Source organism: Molossus molossus, unplaced genomic scaffold, assembly GCF_014108415.1.
Source record: "Molossus molossus isolate mMolMol1 unplaced genomic scaffold, mMolMol1.p scaffold_m16_p_9, whole genome shotgun sequence".
Taxonomy (NCBI): Eukaryota; Metazoa; Chordata; class Mammalia; order Chiroptera; family Molossidae; genus Molossus; species Molossus molossus.
Window position 1 is genome coordinate 47,876,105 of NW_023425403.1, and position 14,658 is coordinate 47,890,762.

At 38.3% G+C, this 14,658-nt stretch overlaps 1 protein-coding gene across 9 annotated transcripts in view; it reads left to right on the top strand.

Moving 5' to 3' along the window:
* Nucleotides 1-14,658, top strand: part of MBNL2 (muscleblind like splicing regulator 2) — a 156,674-nt gene that overhangs the window by 122,740 nt on the left and 19,276 nt on the right. For 2 of the 9 annotated variants that reach the window (XM_036249548.1, XM_036249546.1), the window contains exons 6-9: nucleotides 197-250; nucleotides 887-1,040; nucleotides 7,955-7,990; nucleotides 9,270-9,364. In XM_036249548.1, coding sequence (XP_036105441.1) covers nucleotides 197-250; nucleotides 887-1,040; nucleotides 7,955-7,990; nucleotides 9,270-9,364 — 339 coding nt within the window. The remainder of the gene's footprint in view (nucleotides 1-196; nucleotides 251-886; nucleotides 1,041-7,954; nucleotides 7,991-9,269; nucleotides 9,365-14,658) is intronic. The other 7 variants (XM_036249547.1, XM_036249550.1, XM_036249552.1 and 4 more) reach the window with 7 other exon arrangements.

The following is a 14,658-nucleotide window of genomic DNA, read 5'->3' on the forward strand; positions in this document are numbered from 1 at the left end:
AGAACATTTTTGTTGTTGTGCATGCCTAGTGTTTTGTACGTTGTATATTGCATTCAGAATATTTTTTTCCTTCTCACCTATCCACAATGCAATGCCGTTCCCATGATGCACCTCTGCTTGCTGTTTACCTGTATGTTAATTCGCTTGAATCCCATTGGCCCACTGCCATCATGTGCTCGCTGCCTGTTATTAAAAGACTCAGTCGACTGCCAAAGCAATGAAGCGACCTCTCGAAGCATCTGTAGACCTGGTACTTTGACCTTTCACCTTTCGCTTTGCATGTAGCTTTTCAGAGAACCATCTGAGATTTGTATTACTTGTAAAATATTGGTTGCAAAAAATCATTATTATTAATTAATTAAAAAACTCAATAAGGTGTTTAGCCATCTCATTTTCATATATAATATGTAAAATAAATTAATCCTAACAAATTTTAATACCTTTTCCAAAAGAGTGAAGCAAATTTAAATTACTTGGCTCAGAAAATGTTCATTATAATTCTTATTAACATTTAAATTCAAGAAATTGTCATCTAGTTAAAGAAAAAAAAATAGGTTTTAATAATAACACAAATGCTTCTTTCCCTCCTTAGAATAGTTTAACTCATTTTAAAAGCTGAAGCCATTTTTTTGTTGTTGTTGCTTGATAGTGTTTCTTTTCCTTAGTTGAGATGCTACTGTTTTGGGTTACAGAAATCATGCTTTTGCTCTCAATAACAAATTCTCACTCATTCAACATTGCCGCTGTTTAAATTAAGGTGCATGGCACAGGCATCTCCTTAGCTGTCATTTAAAAAACAAAGAATGTTGCAATTGATTATCTCTGTGGACACTGAAGGTGTATTTACTTTGAGTTATACATAGCTTATCCAATTCTTCACTTATAGGCCTTTCCACCTGGTGCTCTTCATCCTTTACCAAAGAGACAAGCACTTGAAAAAAGCAACGGTGCCAGCACGGTCTTCAATCCCAGCGTCTTGCACTACCAGCAGGCTCTTACCAGTGCACAGTTGCAGCAACACACGGCGTTTATTCCGACAGGTATGTGCCCTGACAGTTCCAAGTCCTGTGTCCGTGTGCCCTTCTGGTCATGTGCTTTCTTCTCATTCCTTTAAACTGTTTGGTGGCATCTAGTTTGCTTTTAAAGGTATAATAAATACAGCCTGAAACTCATCATTATCCTAGCTATCTAGATGTACTTACCTTGCTTGGAATGATAGCGAAAGACTGTTAGGATTCTAAAGCCAAATATTTTATACAATTAAGTGACAGATTAAACCCATGAGAAGCAAATAGCAGTTAGGCTTTTTGGTTTCTTTTATTTACACATGCTGTGTAAAATTGTTTATGTAAATATGACCTTTTATGTGTGACAATGGAAATTTGTCATTAACCCTGAATGACCTAAAAAAAAAAGCAATTCTTGAAATACTAACCTTTTCTTTTCTTTTCCTATTCAGAGCACTAAAACAAAATTGAGGCTATTCAAATTAAAGCAATCCTCTACTCATACGTTCACATCCATTCTTTCTTCCACCCTCCTTCTCAGCTTCTGCCACGTTTGCAGACAGATCTCTTTTCCTTGGTTTCTAAGCCAATGCCTGATACTATTAGACGCTAAGGTGCATTAACTCTATCATTTCACTAAAAACTGAATTATATTAATCATAGAATATTGAAGTTAAAGGATTCTTCGTGGACCTCCTCATCCACTTGATTGTTTTACAGATGAGAAAACTGAGGCCCCCTCCCCCCATGTGAAGTGACTTCCCAAGGTGGCACAAGTAATGAGAAAAAGACCTAGAACCTAGTTTTCCTATGACCTGTGCAATTTTTGTGATGTGACACTCCCTGGGCCTCCATACGTGGAGGTCACAGAGTTCTTTAAAGCTTAGTATAAAACATCAAATAAGAGTGAAGAAACAAAAGTACAGTGCATGTCAACCTCCCTCCATTTCTTACCCACCTCCCGACCAGACTCACAGACACAAGAGTCACCATTAATTGACTGTGGTTTTGACCTTTAGTCTGTGTTAAAAGCAGAAGCAGGAATAATATTCTCATCATATTTTCTAGAGTGTCAAAAAATAAACCAAAAAAAAAAACAACACACAAAAACAGAGTGACTTAAGCCTTAGCAAGAAGACTGTCCATTGTGTTCTTAGTTTCAAAGTTAAAATTTTCATTTTAACTGGGTGAAGACTGTGTGATAGTAACTTAAAGGTAAATATAGATGAATAATAATTTTATCATAAAGAGTTAATGATTCTAATCCACACGGTTGGACTTTTGGGGGTTTTTATCCATCTTCTTAAATCTCATAGCATATCCAGAGTTAACATAGGAGGGAGTTGAATAAATATTTCTATGGTATTCTTTGTATAAAATCTACACTCTGAAATAAATGATTAACATGTTAATAACACAAATTCTAGTAAAAATATAAATTACAAGTAAAATGGTATTTAGTTTCCTTATTTTAGTTCTGCTCTACTCTTAAAAAATGCTCATAGATCTGTAGAGTCAGTCTCTGAAGTCAGTATTATTAGGGCTTCACTTCTCTGTTACAACCTTAATTAGAGCCATTTCAGTGCAGTATAGCACAGCAGTATTTGTACGTGTAATCCATTGGATATATCATGGTTGTAAAATAATTACCAGAAGGTGAACTTACCTTAAGGTCCTGTGTGATTGCTACAAGTGTCTTATTTTATAGACCTCGTCACTAGATAGTTTAGGAGAGAAAAAGTAGGGAAGAATATACTGAGGGGAAGATCATAAAAGGACAAGTCTGTTTCTGAAGACTGGGTGATGATGCGACTACCATTTATTTCCTGGGAATGTCTATGAAATCCTGGAGCTAAACCGGGCAAAAGACCGAAGTCCTCTAATTCATATTTAACACTTCAATCCAATGATGATTGATTTGCTAAATCACTGAAAGAATCCATATTTTAAAATGGTTCACCCAGAAACCATTTAAAGACTTCCAAAGCAAGAATGAATATCATTCCTTATGCAGTGACTTGATTATCGTTGATGAAATGCATTGTATTGAGGACCAATAGGCTGAACTGGCTGCTGTGGTTGTGCACCTCTGCCCTCTGCTGGATTCTTTAAGAACTGTTCAAGTGTGTCCAGCCACCCTCAATTGAGTGGACTTTGGAAGCCAAACAATGGATCCTAGTCCACTTAATTCTTTGAATTACAAGTGTTTTCATCTTTAATGTGATATAAATTTAGTGAAAAAACATGTGGATCTTATGCTCTGAAATAGTATTTCAACTTCTAGGAAGTTTTCACATTTCTCTTAAATGATGAAAGAGAAAATAATTTTATTAAAAAGGGATTAGTATAATTTTTTGTAACTAAGTGGTTGGTGGGCCTATTATTTTTAAACGGACAGATTTTGATTTTTCAATAAATACTTTAACAATTGTCATAAATACAAAACAAAAAATATTTTATGTTCTCCCAGAGGTTACCCTTTATTGACAGGTCATTCAGAGTGAAGTTTTTGATGTGCTACTAAAATTCTCCCATTGACACAATGTGAATTTGGGTTTTAGAAATTTTGCCTTCAGGCCGTGGAGATATTAATGTAAAATATTATGCAAAAATATGGGATTCTTCTCCCAAATCATGTTAATATAATTATCACCCTGGCTGATGCCCTAGTACATTTGCAGTGGGTGGGAGTTTTTCTTTTTTTGATAGAGATTATTTTAACCTAGTAGTTATACTTTTTCTTTGCTATGTTAGGAAAGTGGCAAAAACCACACACACTTACAAAAATAGCAGCATAATAGTTCTTGGCATTTCTCTGACAGGTTTATTCTGAAGTACTGTAAGTATTCTTAGAAACATTCTCACATTATTCTTCAATATATTCTGCCAGTGGCAGGCATAATTATTTGCATTTTGCAGATGGAAAAACTGAGGCTGTGTCTATGCTGCAAAGTGGAATATATAATTAATTGAATTATTCAGGTAATTCTGACTCACAAAATTGAAATATTCTGACTCTAGAGTTGAAATATTTGTGCAGCTGAAAGAGAAAACATTTGAGGCTTTGTTGATAAGAATTAGTGCCTTAGCGAAATGCTTCAGCCAATAAGAACAAAGATGCCCCACTGACTATCTCCTTGATTTATTTCATTATATTGGAATATGGAATAATTAGAACAAAGTGCTAGCACCAATGTTGCCTAGTGATTAGAAACAATAGTGTTACATAAGGTAACACCTTCGAGATAGATTTGTTAGCGTTTGATGGAAACTACATCTATATAAAACCACAGCAAATTTTATGTATCCTGTTCAATTCAGAATAGTATGCTCTGGGTTCCAGAGCCAGTAATGGGAATACAAAGGAGTTCATAACTAGGCAAAAACCAAACATAAGGCAAAGCATTAAGGGCTATGTTAGGATATGAGCAAAGCTATTTGAGAGTGAAGGAGAAAGAGGCATGTGCAGTGACTGGTTGACAAAGGATGTGGAGAAAGCAGGACTTCTGTCCACAGAAGGATGATCTTACCAATGAGCGAAGAGCATCCCTGGTAGTGGGAACAGCGTGGGTTGGGAAGAGTGTACTGGGGAAGAGCAGGGGGTCCATTGTAGCTATAGGATGAAGTACATAAGGGACCGGGGTTGGGGTGGAGGAATCAGAGTGGGATGAAGAGGCAGAGATGGGACCTGAAAGTAAAATCAGAACCAGAATCTGGCGTTAGGTAAGACAACCATACATAGCAAAAGTTATGTGTTTCCAACATTCATATCACTTTTAGGCCACATGGAGCCGAGGTTTATCCAATTAATTTGGCTGAGCATTTCAGCCAGATCCTGAACTGAAGCCATGTGACAAGCCCAGTCCTAGCCCAGAATGGCTGCAGGAGCTGCTGTTGATGGTTTGCAACACAATGACATCCACATGCATGACACAGGAAAGCCCTCCAAGAAAGTCCCTCCACATTGGAATGCAAAAGAATAACATGGAATTTTTATAGGGATAACTTTGACTCTAGCTATGTTTGACTTTAAAATGAAGTCATTCACAAACTGGGTACTTCAAAAAATTTTAGGAACAAATTGCTCTCAACTCACTTTTACCAATGGCTAAGAACATTCATTGAACCAATTGGCCACCCACTGTGTGTCCCGTAAACCTACACAGACATAAATAAACCCAACACTGCTCTCTCAGAGGGTACAGTAGAGAACACAGATGAATATTCAAGAAATACTCATATAAATATATAATTTAAAATGTTATGAGTACTGTGAGTGAAAAAGTAAAGAGTTCAGTAAGATTTAAAATAGAAAACTGATTTAAATGGCATATAGAGGCAGGTAAAAGAACAATTGAACAGTTTTCTAAAGAAGTGACATGTGCCTCTAGACCTGGAAGATGAAAAGAGCGAGGTAAAGATTATTCTAGTCAGAGGGGACAGCTTTTGGGAATCCCAAAAATAGGACAGAGGTGGATGTGTTTAGTTCAAAGAAATGAAAGCCAAACATGTCTGGCTCGTGATTCCTGGGGAGTGGGGTATAGGACAAGCTGAGGAGATAGTCAGAGACTGGACCACAGGCGGCCTTTATCCTAAAAGCATTGAGAAGGCAGTGAATCATGTCCAGCAGAGAAGTGAACTGACCTGTATTTGGGAAAGTTTACTCCGCCAGCAGAGTGGAGAATGGACGGAGCGGAAGACGAGGCGGGAAGCAGAAGGCCTGTTAGCTGTATCTGTGGCGCTGAGCCCAGAGACAAGGGAGATCAAAACCTGAGAAAGGGCAGTAGACATGGACAAACGGACAAATACAAGATACATTTTAGAAGCAAGGCTGCTTTGACTTAATTGGTGATTTGGACCAGGAAATTTCACAAGGGAAAGTGGTGTCAGGCATACCTTTTATTTTAAGCTAGAGTTACTACATAGATGGTGATGTCCATGTAGCATTTCCTGAGGTGGAGAAATAGTCTCTGGGAAGGATCAGTGTTTGGACGTGTGTGATTTGAGACACTTGTCAGACATCCAAGTTGAGAGGCCTGGTGAGCAGTTAGATGAAAAGACCTGGAGCTTAAAGGAAAGAACTGGACAGGATACATACATCTGGTAGCCATAAGCTCGTAGATGGTATTTAGATCTTAGAGTGAATGATATTGTGGATTCAATGATATACCAGGGAAAAGTATAGAGTAGGTGAAAAAGAACCATAACTGAGTCTTAGAAAAATCCAGCATATATAGAGAGAGTGAGTAGGTGTGAGTGTGGGTGTGGGTGTTGGGTGGGTGTGTGTGTGTGAGAGAGAGAGAGAGAGAGAGAGAGAGAGAGAGAGACATAGAGAGAGAGAGAGAGAGAGAGAGAGAGAGAGAGAGAAAGATCAGAAAATACAAGAGAAAAGAGTGGTTTACTGTGGAGGGAGTGGCCAAAAGCTAAACGTTAACGAGACTCAGGAAGTTCCAGGAAGTCAGTGAAGGTGAAAAAGCTCTCTCTCACCGACGGCTGGAATACGGAATTCTTTGGTGATGTTAGTAGTTCGAGTGAAGAGGTAAAAATGAAAGCCAAATTGGAGAGGATAAATGGGGGCAAGGAAGTGAAAATTTATAAGTAGGTAACTTTTAGATAGTTTGATTGTAGGAAGATGAGAAAGATAGGGCTGGAGAAAAACTGGGTGTCGTGAACAGGATTTTGGGGTGTTGGTGTGTGTTTTCGTTTGGATAGGCAAGCACGTTTGCAGTAGGCCAGCTACATAGCCTCTTTTCCTGACTAGATGTCAGGCTGACCAAGATGTAGATTGGACAGAAGTCTCCCTCAGGTGTGAACAGTTCAACAGAGAAAATGAAGACCTACTCTTCCTCCAGTATCTCAGAAGGCAGTTCTAAACCCTACGTGGGTACACCGACATTCATTACAAATGGATTCTTTGGCCCCCACATGATACCCAATCTTCAATTATCTTTTTTAAGTCCACAATACACATTAGTATTTATGGTCAGAATTTTCTGATTCACCCACAGGCAAGGCAATAATTCTCCAGGAAGAGCTAAAATCCACCCTCCCCACCTCCCACTTACCCACCTAGACATCAACTTGAGATTTCCTAGGACTTTTGCCAATGGTCCCCCTCAGGGATCACCTGATAGCAAGCTATGACAAAAATTCCTAACCCTGGTCCTGAGTGGAAAGTCTGCACTCTTTTGCCTCGATAGTGTTTAGATTTCATTGCTGGGCACCACTCCCTTCCCATATGAATCTGGCAGCAGAAAGTAGACCCCTACACATCCAGGCGATTCTGCCACAGGAGCCTCAGTCTTCCTACAGTGTAGGGCTTTCAAGCAGTGATCTAAAATTCACCTGACCTATAAGCCTTAGATTTGGAGGATCCAGAGCCTTAATTACTGACTGTTTTCATTATCATATTGTTAGCAACACACAGAATTTTACAACCAGACGAGCAAACGATAATGCAATAAGGTCAGTGTAATTCAGTGTCTGCCAAACCTGACCTGGATTCAGGAATAGAATTCTATTTCCAGCCTTACCCTTGACTCACACTACGAATGACCTTGGAGGAGTTACTATGCCTCAGATTTTTCATCTGTAAAATATCCACTTCCTGCGTTGGAGGATTAACTTGATCATGTCTGTAAAGTACTTTGAGGTCTTTCAGGAAGGACACTGCAGCATTATCACATGTCATTCTTATTAGACTCATGTCATTGTATAAGAAAGTATGAAAAGTAGTCTAAGGAGTGAGCTTTGAACAATTTTGGCTTAAAATAAGTCAGATATATTTGTATCAGTACTGAAAATGTGAATGACTCTAAACGACTGTGTTAACTAACCCTACTTATTTCTGGTTGTGCTTCAATCTCACTTTGAATGTTAACTCTAAACCGCTAACCTGTTTCTTTCCCTTTATCCACTTTTTCCACCTACCATTGCATGACATGCAGGGTCAGTTTTGTGCATGACACCCGCTACCAGTATTGGTAGGTTTCAAACTTTTTTATTTGTCTTTTATATTATGTATAATACTTCACTTGCTTGAAATTTATTTCAGATGGTAGAAATGCTTTAGGAAATGGTAGATCTGAAGGCTTATTTGGCTTTAGAGTTAACGTATAGGTATGTTAAATGTACTTGCATATTTAAGAAAGTGACCTTTTTAATGTGACTAGAACAACCACTACAAAACATAAAACCACAAGTACGAGTCTGCTTTTAAATGATCTGTATTTTGTTTTTCTTTGTAGTTTATATGGTTTAGCAAAAGAAAAAAAAAAAAAGCGTATTCTCTCAGAGAGGCAGGCTGATTTCATCAATGTTTTAAAGTTTCATGGTGGTGTGCCTTTATCTCCTCTCTGCTGTGTGTTAGAATTATCAGAGTTTCCCAGAAGAATTTTTTTTTTTAATTATTAATGGATGTATTTTGAAAACAAATATCTGACCTGCCTTGCTTATTCTTCTTTTTAATTTTAAGTGTTGATTTAGTTACAATGATTATTTGTACCTTAGCATTGCCTTAGATATTCACCTTAAAAAATATATAGTTATCCCCACTCATCCCAACGCCTTGGTACAGAAGCCTGTCTTTAGGACACGAATTACTTCCATTGAGAGTGAAGAAAAGCAAGCATTGGCAAAATTTCTCTGGCTATTTCACAATAACTGTTAGAATTTACATCAACGCCATGATTTTTGCTCCACAGTTTATTGACCCATATAGACCACAATCGCCAGTAATTTCCGTTCAAACCAGCAGCCCCAAATTGACAAAAAAATTAAATTTCAACTTAACCACAATAAAATCTAAAAAATATCCTATCCCAAATTAGGCCTACATATTGAACCTTTGCTATTTTAGAATTATGATTAACAATGAATATCATATACTCTTACTTAACTGGGCATTACATTTTACATCTTTAGAAGCAGCCATTATTACAGACGCTATAGACTCTGAATTGGGAATGATCGATTGTTAGAAGTAAAATGTTTGTAAATACATCAACCAAAGTAATCTGCTTTGGCCTTTCTGGGAATCACTGATTATGTTTTAAAACTTCCTTTAATTGTACTTGTAATAAGCTATTTTCCCTTTTTTATTTCTCTCCCATGCTTCCTTGCTTTGCATTGTGATTGCATGCCATCTGCTGGTTTAACCCATGATGGCTTGCTGCTCTGATATTCACCATGCCAAAATACCACTTCTATTACCATAATGCTACACCCTCCTGTTCATTGCTCCCATGGTTCCCCTCCTGAAAGTACCCATGATGCACAGCGCTACGTCAGCCACTGTCTCTGCAGCAACAACTCCTGCAACAAGTGTCCCCTTCGCAGCAACAGCCACAGCCAATCAGGTTTGCTCCTTTTAAAGCTTTCTTTCACAAATCCCAAACTCTAAATGAGTGCTGATATTTAAAAAAAAAATTCTCAGTGAGAATTTTTTTTTCATGTTTATCCATCAAATTTTATTTTTTTAATTAGTTTATAGCAAGCATTTATGGACAGGTTGCACTTATTTAGAGTTAACATTTACTGCAAATAATGATGTAGCTATGTTTTGTGTTGCACTGTTTGTTTTCGTACCTAATATTGTGTAATTAACCTGACAGGCTTAAATTCCTTTTAGTACAGCATTACGTATCCAGTGGTTTGTGACTTGCCACAGAGAAATGACAAAAGCTCTCGCGCGGGTGCTTCAAAACCAGCTAATTTTGATTCGGTTCATTCAGACCCTGTCCACTGGTATGGAGGAAAGAAATTTTCCTCCTAGAAAAGTCCCCCTTTTCCATAGTATCAAATTTGCGGTCTGAATGATTCTTGTTAACATTTCACCTTGGTCGCAGGTGCTCCCAAACTCACTTGGTTCCCACTGTACAATCTGTTCAGACACTGGCCTGAGAGCCAAACCATCCTGGAAGAAGAGGATTTAGGCACTGAGTTCGCAAAGGCTGGATGTAACTGTTTCGGGACGTTCACCTCTGTTGGTTTAATGCATGTGCCAATGAGACAGGGGCATACCCCTTCCCTGCCAGGGCCAGTTGGCCATTTCCCACTCTGTAGTCACAGGCTGGCTGTAACCCTAACCCCAGCCAACCAACTTGCAAACGCTCCTGGTTTGGGATGCACTTGAGGATGAGTCAGCATACACTCTCACCTGGCCTAGAAAGCACTTGATTGCGCATGCCCACCCTTCATAGAAGAGCAATTTTGATTTTATTTTTAGTTTAGCTTTTTTTTTTTTTTAAGATAAAATCAACATACTGACAAAAGATGAAAGAGTTACAGGAGTGGGCTGATAGGGGTTGGGGGTGGGGATCCAAGATAATGAGAAAAACTGGAAAAACTTGTGTCAGGGCATAACTGGCAGATTCCAGAATGCAGTCTGCAGGTGGGAAGGGCTGATTCACACCTCCCTCTGCATTCAAGTGAATAAGACAGTCCAGGGCTATAGGTTTCATCATAAAAAAGGTAGGCGTGAATGCACTTGAATGAAGGAAGACAAGTAAAATCCCACGACAGCTCTTCCCGTGCCCTCTAAATTGTGACAGCGCAGGAAAAATGGAGGGGGGACTACAGGCCGAGTGGGCGCTCAGAGGCATATGTGAACTCTTGGCGGTTCTTCATCGCTTCACTCGCCACCTCAGAAATGCCAGCTTCCCTCTAAGGAAAGCCAACGCTGCTTCAAAACAAAGAGCAGCAAATCCGTTTCTTAGCTGGGAGACTTGTTTTTAATGATGGGATGGGAGAAAGGAGAGGCAGTTTGCATCCTTCCATTATTAGGTTCAAAGACCTCTTTTCATTTGCTCGTTCCTAGTAGGAGAGCTGGACAGCTGTTTCTTTTATGTGATAGTGCTGCCTTCTTGATCCATGCTTTTGTGATTTCTGACAGAATGTTTGTTACAAAGTCCCTTCCTAAGAAAACACGTTTGAAGTATAACAGAGTAGTATTGGTTACAATGGAATTTCACCTATACTTTATGGCAAGTTAAGTACCTCTAATACAGAAAGAGCTTCTCTAGGAATGGAAAGGGAGTCAAGATAAAGAAATAATTTAGAGTTTTAGGATAAATTACTTTATTATGATAAATAAGTTCTTGATCACATCTCATACAGATTTTTCCTGTCAAGTGATTGTTTTAGCACCTTTGGTAGAAACGACTTTGAGAGATTATATACAAATATGTAGGTTTGTTTATGTGTGCAGGAAGGCAGGGATAAAAAGTATAAAATATTCAGAAGCCAAAATATATCACTTCACAGCAGAGTGTAATTGGTAAAGAAACTAACAAGTTTAACTTCAATTCAACCAAAAGAAGTATAATTAAAAGAGTACCCCACAGTAGCTTCAAGAACCCTGGAGTGTGTTGTGCGGTGTTGAATTTACTAGCCGCGGATCGCACCTCAGCGACGAAGGAACTCCCCGGCAGCACCTGATGAGGGTCTGCTTGCGCAGGCAAACCACAGAAAGAGAAATGGTAGTGAACATAAACTGTCAGATGTGATATCCTTTACGTATTTTCAACAACTTTCAAAGAGCCGAGCAGCTACCAAAGAACTTGGAAATTCTTTCTAGTGCCCAGGAATTCAGAGATTGTTGATGACACTTTACCCATTAAACTCTCATTGAATCACATCCACATGAATTCTGTGTCATTTAAATGGAATGAAGCTCGGTTTCTCATTGGTGAGAGGAAGACTAGAACTAGAGGTCCCTGGAATCACTCCCAGCTCTCAGATCCCACAAGCCTGTGCTGCTTTAGCTGGTGCACTGGGCCCGAAGTAGCAGACTGCACAGGTAAGCACAAGCAGAGCAGAAAGTGGTGCTGATGATTTCAGCGGTCAGTAAGGACTAGCCTTCTGCCCTCTTTCCTTCATCGAGAGATCTGTCTTTAACACAAAATGTGGTAGGGTCTTGACAGTTTTTCAGTTCATTTGATCAAGTTAGACTGTCAGTTCAAATAGTTCAAATCTCATAGGTATGTGTAATTAGATCCAAGTTCATTCACAGAAGGAAGAGACAGACCAGAACATCCTGTGGTAGGTCCTCCGGTTCAGGGTTTCTTTATACGGGACCCTTGGTGAGTCAAGATGAACAAGCAGCAAATGGACGAGTCCTGTCCTCGGGGCTTAATCAAAATGCCAGTGACACACGTTTTAACTGAACTTAGACTTGTAGTTTGAAATGATAGGAAGACAAAATCCAAGTACTTCTGGGAAATAGAAAATAACTTTTTGGTTATTTAGCTCTGAGAGTAGATATGTAAACAAAAATACAATAAATAAATTTACTAACAGCTATTTTCTGTTTCAGTGAAGGACTTTGAGCCTTCATATACAAATTATACCTAATAATATTATCATTTACAAACTACTTATGTATAAGATACTATTTTAAATGATTTTTTATCATATAACATATTATGTATTATATATATCATATATTTTATATTATATGAGAGAGGATACATATGTATGCATAGACTCAGTTCTTACAACAGTCTTATAAGTATGGCTATCGTCATCCCCATTTATAGATAGTTAAACTGAAACAAAGTTGAACTACCTTAGACAAAGCTAAATAGCCAATAAATGGTCTTGTTGAGATTTAATCCAAGGCAGTTTAACTCCAGAGGTCTTGGTGTTAACCACCATACCACACTGCCTCTCTCTATAATTTTAAATATACCAAAGTCACTTCTTCCACAATAAATCTATCTTTTGAATGAGACCCAATAGCAACAAACCCTGTTGCTATGGAAGAAATGAAGGAATCTTGCTAATGCAGCTCGAACAAAGATGAATCCCAATCTGGGAGATGAAATTAATTTGAGCATAGCTTCAAAATTGTTATGTAATAGGTCATGTTTAGAAACCATATAGCAGATATATATATACACATATATGTGTGTGTATATATATATAATATAAACATTTAATAATATATGTAATACTATAATCAGTGAGTAGACTGAAAATTATAAATAATTTCTATACAAATAAGATAAGTAAAAAGTAAGATGCAAAGTAAAAAAGAATTAGTCATTCATCTTAGTGAAGCCAAGTTCCTGGGCATATTTTGTGAATCACTGTCCTAGACTTTACTCCTAAACTCTGACAATTATCTCACAAATAGCTCGGTAACAAGGGAAATTATAAATGAAAATGAGAATATTATATAAATCAGCCCATTTAAACCAACTAACAGATGGTCAGAATGTATAACTCTATAGAAGCAACAGTAATCCCAGAGTATATGCTAAAAGAAGTAGAGGAAAACAGTTTGGTACCTGGATTGCCTAGTTTTTTTTCATATTAAAAATTACTTAATATAATGAGAGTGCAGATTTGAATTCCTGTAACTTGAATTATTATAGTGCTTTATTTTTATTTTAAAGCTACATTCTGTTTCAAAAGAGGAGAAAATCATTTCCAAACAAATATATTTTAAGTCTTAGTTTCTTCATTATACACAGAGATTATTCAGTTTACCTACTCACATCCTTGAAGGCCCAATTAAAATACAATTTACACTCTGGGTCTTTCCCTGAATCCCTGCAGCTAGACGTATTTTTCCTTTCCTCTGAATTCTTTAAGGTCTTTGTCTGCATGTTTCTTAAGCATCATCACTAGAGAGAAAGAATGATAAGCACACATGTGTGAAGGTGGGAAAGTGTAAAGTTGGGCAGAGAAGAACTCATAATAGATTGGTCAGAGCTTCAGTTTGCAAGAGTGGCTACAACATAGGTTTGATTCAGATTGTACAGGATGAGCCAGGTTAAAGGGTTTAGCCCTTATTTGGCCACTGAAGAGTTTTCAAACAGGGTAGAACGAGCAGGAAGAATGAGCAGATGGATTCTAGGCGGGAGAGTCTGCTGAGACCATTGAGAAGTTCCAACAAGAGCCTAACTGGGACGAGGGCAGCTGGCAAGTGGCCCACTTTGTCTTGCCTTTGCCCGTGACATAGAGAGAGTTACTTTTAGCCACAGAGAAACGTAAAAACTATTTCATACTATAGCCAAACCTGTCTAACCAAATGTCACATGGCAGAAAAAGAAATCTGGGCTGACACGAAAGATTGACCACAGGAAGTTGTCTCTGTAGGACCTGAACTGAATCCCTTCAAGAACAGCAGTTGAGTGGACTCAGTGGTCAGATGCCTCCAGCGTGCTAACCCTGAACATGCAGCTCCCGTCTCCCTGCCTAAATGAGACTTCAGAGCCACAGAAGATTAGAGGCCCGCAGGCCTTTGCTCAGAAGGAAGAGTCCCTTCAGACTCGGTGTGAATATATATTGCGCATGTTCCCACAGTTAGAGCTATGTGGACAGTGAGGGCAATTCTTCACCTACTGCATTCTGGGTCACGAGTCCAGGCCATGAAGAAAATTCTTGCACATTGGATATTAGGATTTTTTTTATGCAGTACTCCATCGCTACCTTTAAAGCCAGTGAGATCACATTAGATTTCTGGCAATATGTTACTCAACAATCACATCTCAGAAAGTGAGAACTCATCTTTAAAATTATGACTTTAAGGTCTTATCTTCTGAACCCTCCCCAAAGACTGAATCCATTTAACAGGAAGTTGGCCTTAGGAGAGCTTAGTGAAAATTTGTTAGTACGTATCATACACACACCATTTTTTGTTTAC